This window comes from Pyxicephalus adspersus, chromosome Z (assembly GCF_032062135.1).
Source record: "Pyxicephalus adspersus chromosome Z, UCB_Pads_2.0, whole genome shotgun sequence".
NCBI lineage: Eukaryota > Metazoa > Chordata > Amphibia > Anura > Pyxicephalidae > Pyxicephalus > Pyxicephalus adspersus.
This window is the reverse complement of record NC_092871.1, coordinates 9,410,947-9,423,948: the sequence shown is the minus strand read 5'-3', so window position 1 is coordinate 9,423,948 and position 13,002 is coordinate 9,410,947. Positions and strand designations below refer to the sequence as shown.

The following is a 13,002-nucleotide window of genomic DNA, read 5'->3' as shown; positions in this document are numbered from 1 at the left end:
ATTTGGACCATAAGACGCAGGGACTTTTTTCCCCACTTCTGGGGGAAAACAAGTGCGTCTTATGGTCCGAAACATACGGTAATTATACATATCCAGTACCAGTTCAAAGTTTGGACACACACTCTCAATCAATGATATTCTTTTATTTTATTATTTTCTACATTGTATATTACAATTGAAGACATCCATACTATGAAGGAACACTTATTGAATTATGATTTAAACAAAAGGTTTTAAACACCAGAATATGATTAAACAGAAGTCACCTTTTGCTTTGATGATAGCACACTCTTGGCATTTCCTCAATCGGTTTAACGAGAAAGTCACCTGGAATAGTTTTCCAACAATTGTTCCTCCAACAGAGGAAGGAAAAGTAGGATGTCAATTTTAGAGGATATTTGGCATCATCTACTTCACCTTTGCCTGGAAAGGGGATTGCAGGGGCTGGATAGGGCTACTACTAATTGCAATGCTGCAGATTTGTAGCTCTTTATTTGGGATCCAGGCCCTTTAATCCCTTTTCCAAATAGATGATGCCAAAGATCCTCTAAATTTGGCATCCTAGTTTTCCTTTCTCTACATATCCCCCCCCCCCCCCCCATTCTATCTCAATGGCAGATGCCTTTTTATCAATGGCCAGGTTCTCCAGAGCCATTCTATCTCTGGCCTGGAAAAGGGATGGAGTGTCTGGCCCACCCATTCATTCCAGAACACACCGGACCTGGATCTCAAATAAAGGGCTGTAAATCTGCTGCAACACCATTAGAAATAGCCCTATTCTAGGCCAGGGTAAAGTAGAATATGCCAAATATCCTTTAAATTTGGGATCCCACTTTTCATTCCCCAACTCTTGAAGGAGTTCTTAGAGGTGCTGAGCACTTTTTGGCAGCTTTTCCATTACTCTGTGGTCCAACTATTCCCAAACCATCTCACTTGTGTCTAGGTCGGGTGATTATGGAGGTCAGGCTATCCAACACATCATTCTCCTTCTTGGGTAAATAGCACTCACGCAGTCTGGGGGTCAAATAATGGTCCTACCAAGCGCAAACCAGATGAGATGGCATGCCGCTGCAGAATTCTGTTGTAGTCATGCTGGTTAAGTGTGCCTTTACACTTCTTTCCTGCAAATACTGCCTCATAGCCCCATCTGAATACCCCTTGCACTCCATTCCTACACTTTCCACTCCCTAGATTTCCTCTGCATTGTTCTCTTGAAATACTTTCATACTATCCAGTGTCCAGTTTTGTTTTTGCCGTCAGTTTTCTTTTTTAACTCAAACACCATCAGAGAGCAGCCTGGTGCTAGGATACCATATCATCATAGGTTAGTCATTTGTACTGTGGATGCAAACATTGCATATTACTATTTATGCTTTAAGGAGTCTTTGTCATTAGGAAACCTTTGTGTAAATTAAGCTTTTTTAATTCATGCACCAAATTCCAGAGCTATAGGAATGTCTATGAGAAAGTATTGTTGAAAAGGCCTGAGATTCTGCAGTGACAAGAAGCTGCTTTATACCTGCAGTAGTTTTTGCTTAATGAAAGAGGCTTTTTACTCGGAAACAGGTTTTGCTCTGCCGGAACTCTCTATTGGTACATTTTTGGATGATAAGCAAATGCATCAGTATAGCAGTGACACTGGAAAATTCCATTCTGTGGCTCCCTGGATGAATAAAGAGGAACCCCAGTACTGGGAGGAAGAGCTACAGGATGCTAAATTTTATCAGACAGAATTTAGGAATCATGTAAGGGAGGGAATGGGATGCTTCAACCAGACTGAAGGTAAAAATCTGTTTAGTCGTGCATGTAAACATGTGTGTGTAGGTATGTAACTATACATATCTAGTACCAGTTCAAAGTTTGGACACACTCTCAATCAATGATATTCTTTTATTTTATTATTTTCTACATTGTATATTAAAATTAAAGACATCCATATTATGAAGGAACACTTATTGAATTATGATTTAAACAAAAGGTTTTAAACACCAGAATATGATTAAACAGAAGCCACCTTTTGCTTTGATGATAGCACACTCTTGGCATTTCCTCAGTCAGTTTAACGAGAAAGTCACCTTGAATAGTTTTCCAACAGTTGTTCCTCCAACAGAGGAAGGAAAAGTGGGATGTCAATTTTAGAGGATATTTGTCATCAACTACTTCACCTTTGCCTGGAAAGGGGATTGCAGGGCCTGGATAGGGCTACTACTAATTGCATTGCTGCAGATTTGCAGCCCTTTATTTGGGATCCAGGCCCTTTAGTTCCTTTTCCAAATAGATGATGCCTTTTTATCAATGGCCAGGTTCTCCAGAGCCATTCTATTTCTGGCCTGGAAAGGGATGGAGTGTCTGGCCCACCCATTCCTTCCAGAACACACCGGACCTGGATCTCAAATAAAGGGCTGCAAATCTGCTGCAACACCATTAGAAATAGCCCTATTCTAGGCAAGGGTAAAGCAGATTATGCCAAATATCCTTTACATTTGGGATCCCACTTTTCATTCCCCAACTCAGTCTTTAAGGAGTTCTTAGAGGTGCTGAGCACTTTTTGGCAGCTTTTCCTTTACTCTGTGGTCCAATTATTCCCAAACCATCTCACTTGTGTCTAGGTCGGGTGATTGTGGAGGTCAGGCTATCCAACGCATCATTCTCCTTCTTGGGTAAATAGACCTCACACAGTCTGGGGGTCAAATAATGGTCCTACCAAGCGCAAACCAGATGGGATGGCATGCCGCTGCAGAATTCTGTGGTAGTCATGCTGGTTAAGTGTGCCTTTACACTTCATTCCTGCAAACACTGCCTCCTGCACATAGTCTCTATCTGTATACCCCTTGCACTCCATTCCTACACTTTCCACTCCCCATCATTTCCTATGCATTGTTCTCTTGAAATAATTTCATACTATCCAGTGTCCAGTTTTGTTTTTGCCGTCAGTTTTCTTTTTTAACTCAAACACGTCCATCAGAGTGCAGCCCAGTGCTAGGATACCATATCATCATACGTTAGTCTTTTGTAGGGTGGACGCAAACATTGCATATTACTATTAATGCTTTAAAGAGTCTTTGTCATTGGGAAACCTTTGTGTATATTAAGCTTTTTTTATTTCATGCACCAAATTCCAGAGCTATAGGAATGTCCATGAGAAAGTATTGTTGAAAAGGCCTGAGATTCTGCAGTGACAAGAAGCTGCTTTATACCTGCAGTAGTTTTTGCTTAATGAAAGAGGCTTTTTAATTTATTTCATACATAGACAAGGTACTTTAAAAGTGACATACAATATACTGCCAAGCACCTGACCCTGAAATGTTCTGTTCCTAATTAACATCTTTCTGTGCCATGTATAGGATTCCATAGTGCTCAGATGATGTACGGCTGTGAGCTGCAAGATGATGGTAGCACAGCAGGGTATTGCCTATTCGCATATGATGGAAGAGATGTCATCTACTTGGACATGCAGAATGGAAAGTATATCCCAACTGTACAGGAGGCTCGGCTAATCATAAAGGAATGGAACAGCCCTGAGTTAAACTGGGGAGAGATAATGAAGAATTACCTGGAGAGCGAATGTATCGATCAAGTGAATAAATCCGTTCAATATGGTAAAGAAGATGTGGAGAGGAAAGGTAAATGTGCAATGTATAACCTAACCCCTATGGGGTGTCGATGGCACTTTCTAGAGAACATGTCTTCATTCAGTATTCTTTGATAATAAAACCTGCTGTGCACCCATTTTGTCACCTGTAAGACACCCGGTACCACAGTAATTCGCATCTAATGATGCAATAAGGGATTTGTCTTTCTAGTGTTTGTATTTCTGGTAATCAGCAGCAAGATCCCCAAATAAAACACTCAACTACTTAGATACCTTGTTGGTAAGAATATTAAAAGATCTTTCCTAGCAAAGAACAATGGCAAAGCAACACCTTGGACTGCCCAGAAAGGGAGCTAAACCCCAAAAGAAAGCAAATTCTTGATTTACTAGCAATCCAATGAACAGCACCAACTCGCCAGTTTCATATGAACCAATAACCCAATTCTGTATAATACAACATCCTTCTTCTAATAGACACTTGCCCGAAGGCTACAGGGACTTTGGTAAGGTAACTGAATTTTTTTACCATATATAAAACCTCATTTTATTTTAGAATTCACTTTGGTATTTCTTTATATCATCATCAGTATTCATCAATACCTATAACTGTATGTGCCCATAAATGCTGTTTGGGCCTTGAGTGTTGGGTAAATATACTGTATGTGAAAGCTGCAGACTATGGTGTTTCTGTTAGGTTACTACCAATGTCCTGTATAGTTTTTCCCTACTATGTTTGGGGCTCTGTGTCCCACTCTCTAAGCCAGAGGTCAACTTGAGGAGCTTCAGGTATGGGCCCGCACATTATATTTAGTGCTTTTCTCTAACACTACTAAAAGCCAATAGAAACTACAGACATATGACAGGATATGAAATAGGAGTGCAAACATACTATGGAAGTATTTGGGGATGCGGCAGGAGTAGTGTTGGTGTTCGAATTTGGGTTGTCCTTTTATTCAACCCGAAAATTGCTGTTCGAATTAGACGCGACTTGAAAAAAACGAAATGAAAATTTTGGATAAAAAAATGTAAAAAAAGTGTTAAAAAAAGCATAGTAATATTATGATACATTTATTTATTCATTAATTAACCTGTAGTGCCCAGGGGATCGTAATGGAACTGCAAAGTTTATCTGCAGTTCAGATCCCACTTTGCGGTCACAGCTGTGATTGCAGGCTCCCTGTGTTCTTGGATAGAGAAACTCTATCCAAGAACATATACAACTAGTAAAGGGCTGAGCAATCTGATTGCTCTTGCAGCCCTTAATAATCCCTAAAATTCTCCCACAATTAACTTCAATGGTGCTCAAATTCGGCATTCGATCACCCGCAAAATATCTCACTATTCGATCGAATAGGAGGCAAATCGAATAATGAGATATTGGACCAACACTAGTCAGGAGACTTCAACTCGAGATGCATTACATGAGACTGCTTCTTTGCAAATGAATGTTTCTTTTTGGGCTTTTTACAGTCTACTAAAAAACAACTCAACCTCAATTGATAGTCCTCTTGGCAAGGTCCAATAAAGCAAAATAGAAAATATAAAAAACATAAAAGGAGAATGAGATTAGTCAGCATATACAAAAAAAAATTAATAAAACAAATAATCAAACCATTTAACTAATGGCAACCACGGTACCTAGGTAAAGAAAACACAAGCAACTTTCTGCAGGAACCCTGAGGAACACCTGGATCTCCATATACATTAAAAACACATATGTTTAATATTTTCTCTACTAAAGTATTAGTATTATAAGTCCTGAGATCTATATACATATTTATACATGTTTACCACAATAAGCAACTAGGTAAGTGATTGTCTGTTTTCCTGTCGAGTAATGCAGCTTCCCAAATCCTTTCCTCCTTCAACCAACTTACTAACCAATTAGCATATTCAACTCAGGAGAGTAGTAGAGTTTTTCTGCTGTTTGGCCAAAGTTCTTTTTGAATCCACTTACTATGGAGACTGACTGGTAAAAGTTTAGCGCTCATACTTCGTAGAGTGGTAACAAAGAGGTGAGTGCACATAAACTGGAGACTGGTCACCAAGGTAGTCAGTGCTTATATACTGAAGACTGTTCACAGAGGGGCCAGTACTTCTATGCTGGGGTCTGAATAAAGTCATACTATTATCCTGCCGGTGCGAAAACTGCCTAAAGGGGTCTGTGTATTGGAGGATCTTCCTTGGTGCTAGTGTGGATAATGGTAAGTGAGGTGCCTATCCTGGGGATAAATGGAAGCAGGATCCCCTAGTGAACAAATGAACATGACAATCCAACTTTAATTCTATACTGGATAGGATTACTTTGTGCATACACACTGCTTTTGGGCCTTTAATATTTTGAAATCTTTTAAGCAGCCAAACTATGATTACAGTAAAGAGCAATATTAAATTAGATTGAAATACTTTAATGGGACTTCTGTATGCCTATGATGGTTTGGAGGTAATATTTTTGTATCTACATCTCAGTGCGCCCAGAGGTAAAGGTGTGGGGTCATCTTCAATCAGAGGAAGTGATCAGACTTCATTGCCTGGTGTGCGGGTTTCACCCCCGAGCTGTGGATGTGAAGTGGATGAGGAATGGGGTAGACCATATTCCTTCAGATGAAATGAGTCCAATTCTCCCCCATCCCGATGGCACCTATCAGATCAGAGTCAGTGTGGAAGTGCCAGCTGGGGAAGAAGAATCTTTCTCCTGTTATGTGGAGCACAGCAGTCTGGGAGATGAGCCGGTCCGTGTGAATTGGCGTAAGTAGAACAAAAAAGATATTATTCGAATTATATTATTATTCCTTACTGTTAATATAGATAGTTTGCTTTCAAAGTAGCTTCAAATAAAACAATATAAATAATAAAAAGTGAATCTTTCAAACTTCCCTCCTTGACATTTGTCAGAAACAAATGTCCCAGTAAAAAAAAATCCCCTTACCTCTCGTTCTTGGGACAATTTTAACATTTTGAATTTTCTAATTCCCATTACTTTTTCTTTTTGGCTATGGCCACCAGTACAAATCTTTCCCACTATATCCATAACCAAACATAAGGTTCTTCCTATCCAGTCCACTTGTGTGATGTGTAGGCTTTATCACTATGGATTTATTAAACACCCATTGTCACATTCAGACCTATACTTTTGTAGCATTAGTACCAGATTTATTAACTAGGCCCCAACAATGAATTAATTACACTAATAAAAAACCAGGGACAGTTTCCACATGATTATCACTCAAAACACCCACTATTTATGTAATCCAGCAATTGGGAACCTTTCTTCCTTTTTACATTTTTGTTAATAATCAGAACAGCTGTGGGTGGCTTCTGGTCTCTCTTTGTTTTTGGTTTCTAAGGTTCGCTTTATAAAAGTGTTCACACAAGAGTTACATATCTTGCACATAATATTTATATAGTTTTCCTTCTAGGTTCAACTGGAAAAATGTGTAAACAATGGGTGAAAGTTGTAAAAGCATTTATAATTGGATCCCTTATGGACATCTTCATTTTATGATTTTCTTTGTTTATTATTTTTAGACCCCAACAGCGACCATCTATTTAATGTGATTGTTGGTGCCGCCATTGGTTCCTTTATCGCTGTTACTGCAATTATTATTGTTGCGGTCTATCTGTATAAGAGTAAGTGTCAGTACTTGGAGGATGTTATGTTCTCAGAGCTTTTCTCACATGTTACTTTCTATTGCTGTATTATACTTATTAATATACTTACTTATACTTATTAATGAAAAAATTTGGCCTGTACAAAGATTAAAAAAATACACTCAATTACTACTTTACTATGATTTATGGCCATTATATATACTTATACAATATTGTTGAATGTTTCTCTATATGTAGCCTTTGCAGCCTTTTTTAAATTTTTTAGAGGCAGAAAGTTCTAAAAGTTTAGATGAGCATTTGTTAGAGGCTGTATTGGTGCATTGTTGTTTACATAATTTCATTCTATCTCTTACATTTTTTCAGAATTCTAACATGCTTTCAGGAGCCCCAGTAAGTATTCCACTATACCCGGTCCATCTGTATCAATATACATATCATTTACAAGTAAACAATAACTAATTACTAGTAATTTCTTTGGGTAATTACTGTTATGATATATGTTCTTATTATGTTGACAACCCACCAAATAAATGAGTTCAGGAATTTACAGCAAAGGGAACTGTTAATATTAAGTCATATACTGTGATTTTTGACAATTGTGCTCTTTCCATAAGTTTGGAAATGCTCTTATCCGGCAGCTTCATTAACACACTTTAATGAGTCTTTTATGGAGAAACTGGAGTAACCTACACCAAGCTCTGTCCCTACCCTTTTGAAAACTTTTGGGATAAGTTGGAAAGTCATTTACAAGCTGGATCCCATTTAACATCACTATCGGACTTTAAAGTGCTTTTTGGCATTGATTTCCATAGACACAATGTAAAAATCTTTTGAAAAGTTTTCAGATAACACAAAAAAATCCAATGGGCGTCACAAATTAGTGATACCACATCCTAAAAATAGATATTGGATAGAAGTAAAATGTGGAGGAATATTTAGGTATCAATTTTGATACTTTGAAAAAAGTGTTTTCATCATTGTCTCATTAATTGTATTCAATATCCTTTGGAACGTTTTGCCAGAAAAGTGATGGCTCTTATAACCAAAAATGGGCCAATGATTTTGGAAAGCACACAGACTCTTATATGTGTGATGGACGGATGTCCACAATTTGCTGGATAGAAAAATCAAAATATATATACATACATGCAAAGACTTTTTCAACTTTGTCCTGCATATGCAGTGTATAATAGTCATGATTTTTATGATAATCTTTTTGCACACCAAATAGTTCACTTTTTTCTTTACAGCCTCTGATACAGATCCTTTTAACCTGAATTGAATACGGTTGAATACATACCCACAAGAAGACACACAAAGCTTCCATCAAATCATGCATATGCAGCCAGTTGCTTCTGTCTGCTTTAATTAATATGTGAATCTCCATGTCATTTGTTAATAAATGACTATTGTTTGCATTCAGTATGGTGAAGTAGAAATTACCCAACAAATGTGTAGTGTGAGCGCCTGCCTGGTTAATTATAAATTCCATTATTTAAGTAGGTCTACTGTACATTTGGTAAATCTAAATAAGTTTGTACATAAGGTTGTAATATACAGGTAGTTACTTACGAGGTTTGTAGGTAGGTTTGTTCTTAAGTTGAATTTGTATGTAAGTCGGAACAGGTACATTATTTTAATAAATGCAATTAGGACAGATGTTTGTCCCAACATATTATTAGGCAATGTGGTGTCAGTTACTTTATAAAATCTTCACTGTGACTTAATCACAAATAAAGCAAGAAAAAAAAAAACTTCATGGAGTCTAGACATTCATTACCTTCTGGAGCAAGCTGTGCTTTGATATGCAAAAAGAAACAACTGCAGAGTTTGTCTTGGTCATTAAAGTGTTACAAGAGGCTGCAAAAGAGCTCAGTCCTTAAGATCACCCACAACCCCATCAAGCCTCCATTCTGCAAACAAGCCAGCAGTAAAGCCCCGTTCGTATCTAGGCGGCGTCTGTATATCGGATGTTCCTTACTCGGGGACTACCTGTTTATGACAAGAATATTGTTGGCTGTATAGCTTACACTCCTTTCTCTCAACCACTTTGCTATCCATTTATTTGCTAATGATTTTCAACTGTTCACTCTCTGGAGCTTCATTCTGGGACCCTAGTTGACGGTACCTTGATATAAGAGCTGCCTTACTAGTGACAGTAGACTCTAAGGATTGGAGAAGGGTTCTGCTCTATTGACCTTTTGAGTACCCAAGTATTCAAAAAAGGGGTGACTTCTAGAACACCTGGAGGAAAGGGAGTGAATGTTGCCAGCTATCAGAACCAGGAAAATTTATGAGTATAAAATCAAATTGTAGCAACTTTAAAGTATATCTACAGTCAGCTTCTCTAATTGTTCTGATGCCTCCTTGTTCATACATGCTTTATTTCCATATTATGCGCCCACAAATTGTCAATAGGATTGAGGTCAGGGCTTTGTAATGACCTCTGTGATACCTTGGCCTTTTTGCCCTTAAGCTATTTTGCCAAAACTTTAAATGTATGCTTGGGTTCAATGTCCATTTGGAAGACACATTTGTGGCTTAGTTACACTTAAGTCTTCAGATGTGCACCAGTCCCTCCTACAGCAATGCACACGTTCAACATAATGCTCCTTCCCCTTAATGGGTGGGATGGTGTTCTTTTTCACCCTTTTTGCACCCTTTATCATACCGTAAAAACAGACAAAGGGTAATATAGCCAAACAGTTCAGTCTTGGATTTATCAGACTAAAAGACATTTCTCCAGAATCCTATTTGGCAGCTCAAACTGCAGAATCGCTATTTTATGGTGGCATTGGAGAAGTGGCCTCCTCCTTGCTGAGCAGCCTTTCAGGTCATGTTGATAGAACTTATTTTACTTTGGGAATTGATACTTGTTCACCTGTCTCCAACATCTTCACAAGACCCTTTGCTGTTGTTATGGTAATGACTTGGGTTGATAGACAAAATGCATCAACTTCCTGAGCAGTATGGAAACTATGTGGTCCCATGGTATTTATGCTTGAGTATAATTGATTGTACAGACAAATGTGGAACCTTTACACATTTAATAATTGTTCACAAGGACAAACCAGATTTGTGGATGTCCAGTATTTTTTTCTGAGGTCTTGGATGATTTATTTCAATTTACACATTTGCCCAATATGCAAAGCAACAATAGGCAATGAATTTGATGTTAGGTCCTAATATACATCTACAACTTGGCTCCAATTGGGCCAATTGGCTATCTAAAATGAATTGTCTAATTGCCTGAAAGCTTGACATTTTCTCCCAAGCTGTTTAAAGATACAATTAACAAAACACTTGAATGTTTGTGACCCACTGGAATTCTGATATAAATAAAAAATAAGCTTACCCATATGTGAATATTGTTGGAAGAAAATACTGTGGATATCTTCAATTATATGCCAAATTATAGTTGTAAGTATAAAATATTTGGAGTGGTTTTACAATGAGTTTTGGAGACTTCACCCTAGGTGTCTGGGAACTTCTGAGTTTAAATCTTACTACTAATTACTTCAAGCAAAAAAGAGCCCATGGTTAAATGGGATTTGCCACTAGCACAGTAAGCATAAGCCAATCAGCTTCTTCTCCCCTGGTGCCCTTAAAGCAGTCCACTAATAATGATCTACACCTGGGGTGTGTATACCTGTTCTTTGTACCTGGGAAGTTCTGCACCAGGTGCCAACCCTTAATGGATACAGCAGACCTTATTTACACAGGCTGGTTCCACTATCATCCCTATAGCACAGTTTCACCAACCCCCAAGTACCTACGATTAATATTTTAGTATGAGTTCCATGTTAAACCCTAGTAGATTTCTAAAAAGCCCACCCATGAGAAAGGGGTAACTGCACTGCAACCTCGCCTCCAGTGTGAACAGAGCCATAAGGGCCTTCTTTCAAGGCACTAGGGAGAGTGGTGGGGGCACAAGGTAGCTGGCATAGGGGAGAAAAAAGTACAAATCCAGACTTTCACACAGGATGATAATTTGTAGCATTAGATGTGAAACAACAACATGGACATAAGATACAGCTGCCTGGAGGGGTTTTATTTTACCAATGGGACTTCTTTCCACTTTTTTAAATGTTATGTACCTAGAAGGAGTGGTGGTTCATAGCTGCCCCTGAATACTACATCTTTGTGTGACTTGAGACTTTGGCCTGTGTTGAGGGATGGAGGGTAGGAAGTCACTTTTTTTATGCCTATAGGCTCCTGAAATATAAAACAAGCCCGTCCTCAGTCATTAATACATTAGTTGGGGTGAAAGGTAATTTTTGTTTGCTATGTGTTAATAATTTATCTTCATGTGACTTACAACATTTTTTAGAAATCTTCATCATGTGACACTATTTCCTCAATCTTAGTATCATGTTTTTTTTCATACATTAGCTGGATATGTTTACAGTTTAGAGTCTGATATCTTCTGCTTCTTCATATGTTACTTAAGGGGCACTCATCTCACTAATGTCATGTGAACAGAAAAAAACTTTCTTGGTTTGTAGGAGACTCCTGATTGTCTTGATCTAGTGAGTTTTGTAATGGTCAAAATACTTTAAAACCATCCCCCAGTTGTGTTATAGCATGGATGTTTGTTGTTGTGGATGGCATAGAACCAGCCCAACACTAAATCTGAATCTAACAAGATGTTTTTCATACATCACGAAAAAGGTCGTCTTTTTTTCTTAGGTTATATACAGAACTGTGGTAAAAAAAAAACATTCTGTAGGTGAGGAGCTAAGGTATATACAAATCTTTATTCTATTTTAAGTAATACTTACCTATGCAGGATCCAGACACATGTATACATGCCCATGGATGATCCATCACTCCCAAAAATGATGCTTGGCTTCACACAAAGCTCCTCTCATTTCATTCAGCCAGGGCAGCTGGGGACAATATTTTATATATATTTCCTATTTTCCTGAAATGTTACCAAGGCAGATGTGAAAATATAACATAATGGGCATTTTAACCCGTACCTACTTTATACAAAACTAAAAAAGATTCCATACTGTACTGCCCATTTTTGTGAATTTAAAGCTCACAGTGGGTATTAAAAATCATGTGATTTTACGTTCTGTCTCACGGAGAAGGTCACATCTGCCTCAGTACCTAGTGGTGATTTTTTTCCCAATGTGCATTTAAAGCTGCAGTTTGTCAGATACAGCCCACCTCATTTTCTTGGTGAGGGACACAGCATCATCATCCGCCCCAGCCTGCCCTCATTCATTGGATTTCATTGTTTTTAATCATAGAGGCTCAGAATCACATTTGGCATCGTCCAGCCTACTTGGGAACTTTCTGGAAGCTAAAACATCCACTCATCAAGACATTTGGAAATTTGTGTAACTTCTCCAATTAGCCAACCGAATGCTTGCATCAGTGCTGAGAGCCTTTGTGTGGAGTATTGAGATGGAGTATGGTATGTTTTCAGAAAGCTATGTACAGGAGCCTGATGACCTCTCTCACTGGGTGGGATCTACATGCATTGCATGAAGAATCACAATGATGGCATTCCAGGGGTCTAAACTTCTCTTCTACTACAAGGATTGTGCCAAAGACAGAATGGTTTTATCTTAACAAATCATTACATGCTGATAGGTGAACCAATTATAACAAAATATATTCAAATAAAACTAATTAAGGCTTACATGTGTGGCCATAATTGCAGTTGAAGCTTGTTTTAGGTATTCTGCTCAGAATGTTTCTGTCTTTGTGGCCTTACATATTGCCTTGTCTGAAATCTTCTGAATGCATCATCCTTTCCTTGACAGTTTGTACAAAATTCACACATA

At 38.2% G+C, this 13,002-nt stretch overlaps 1 protein-coding gene across 3 annotated transcripts in view; it reads left to right on the top strand.

Moving 5' to 3' along the window:
• The window catches only part of LOC140343708 (class I histocompatibility antigen, F10 alpha chain-like), a 10,442-nt gene extending 1,563 nt beyond the window's left edge, over nt 1-8,879 (top strand). The window contains exons 1-6 of one of the 3 annotated variants that reach the window (XM_072430563.1): nt 1,562-1,782; nt 3,345-3,623; nt 6,062-6,340; nt 7,121-7,222; nt 7,568-7,594; nt 8,455-8,879. In XM_072430563.1, coding sequence (XP_072286664.1) covers nt 1,617-1,782; nt 3,345-3,623; nt 6,062-6,340; nt 7,121-7,222; nt 7,568-7,575 — 834 coding nt within the window. In that variant the 5' untranslated portion in view covers nt 1,562-1,616 and the 3' untranslated portion in view covers nt 7,576-7,594; nt 8,455-8,879. Of the gene's footprint in view, nt 1-1,561; nt 1,783-3,344; nt 3,624-6,061; nt 6,341-7,120; nt 7,223-7,567; nt 7,595-8,454 lie in introns of those variants that run through there. The other 2 variants (XM_072430565.1, XM_072430564.1) reach the window with 2 other exon arrangements.
• Nucleotides 8,880-13,002: the final 4,123 nt, after the last annotated feature.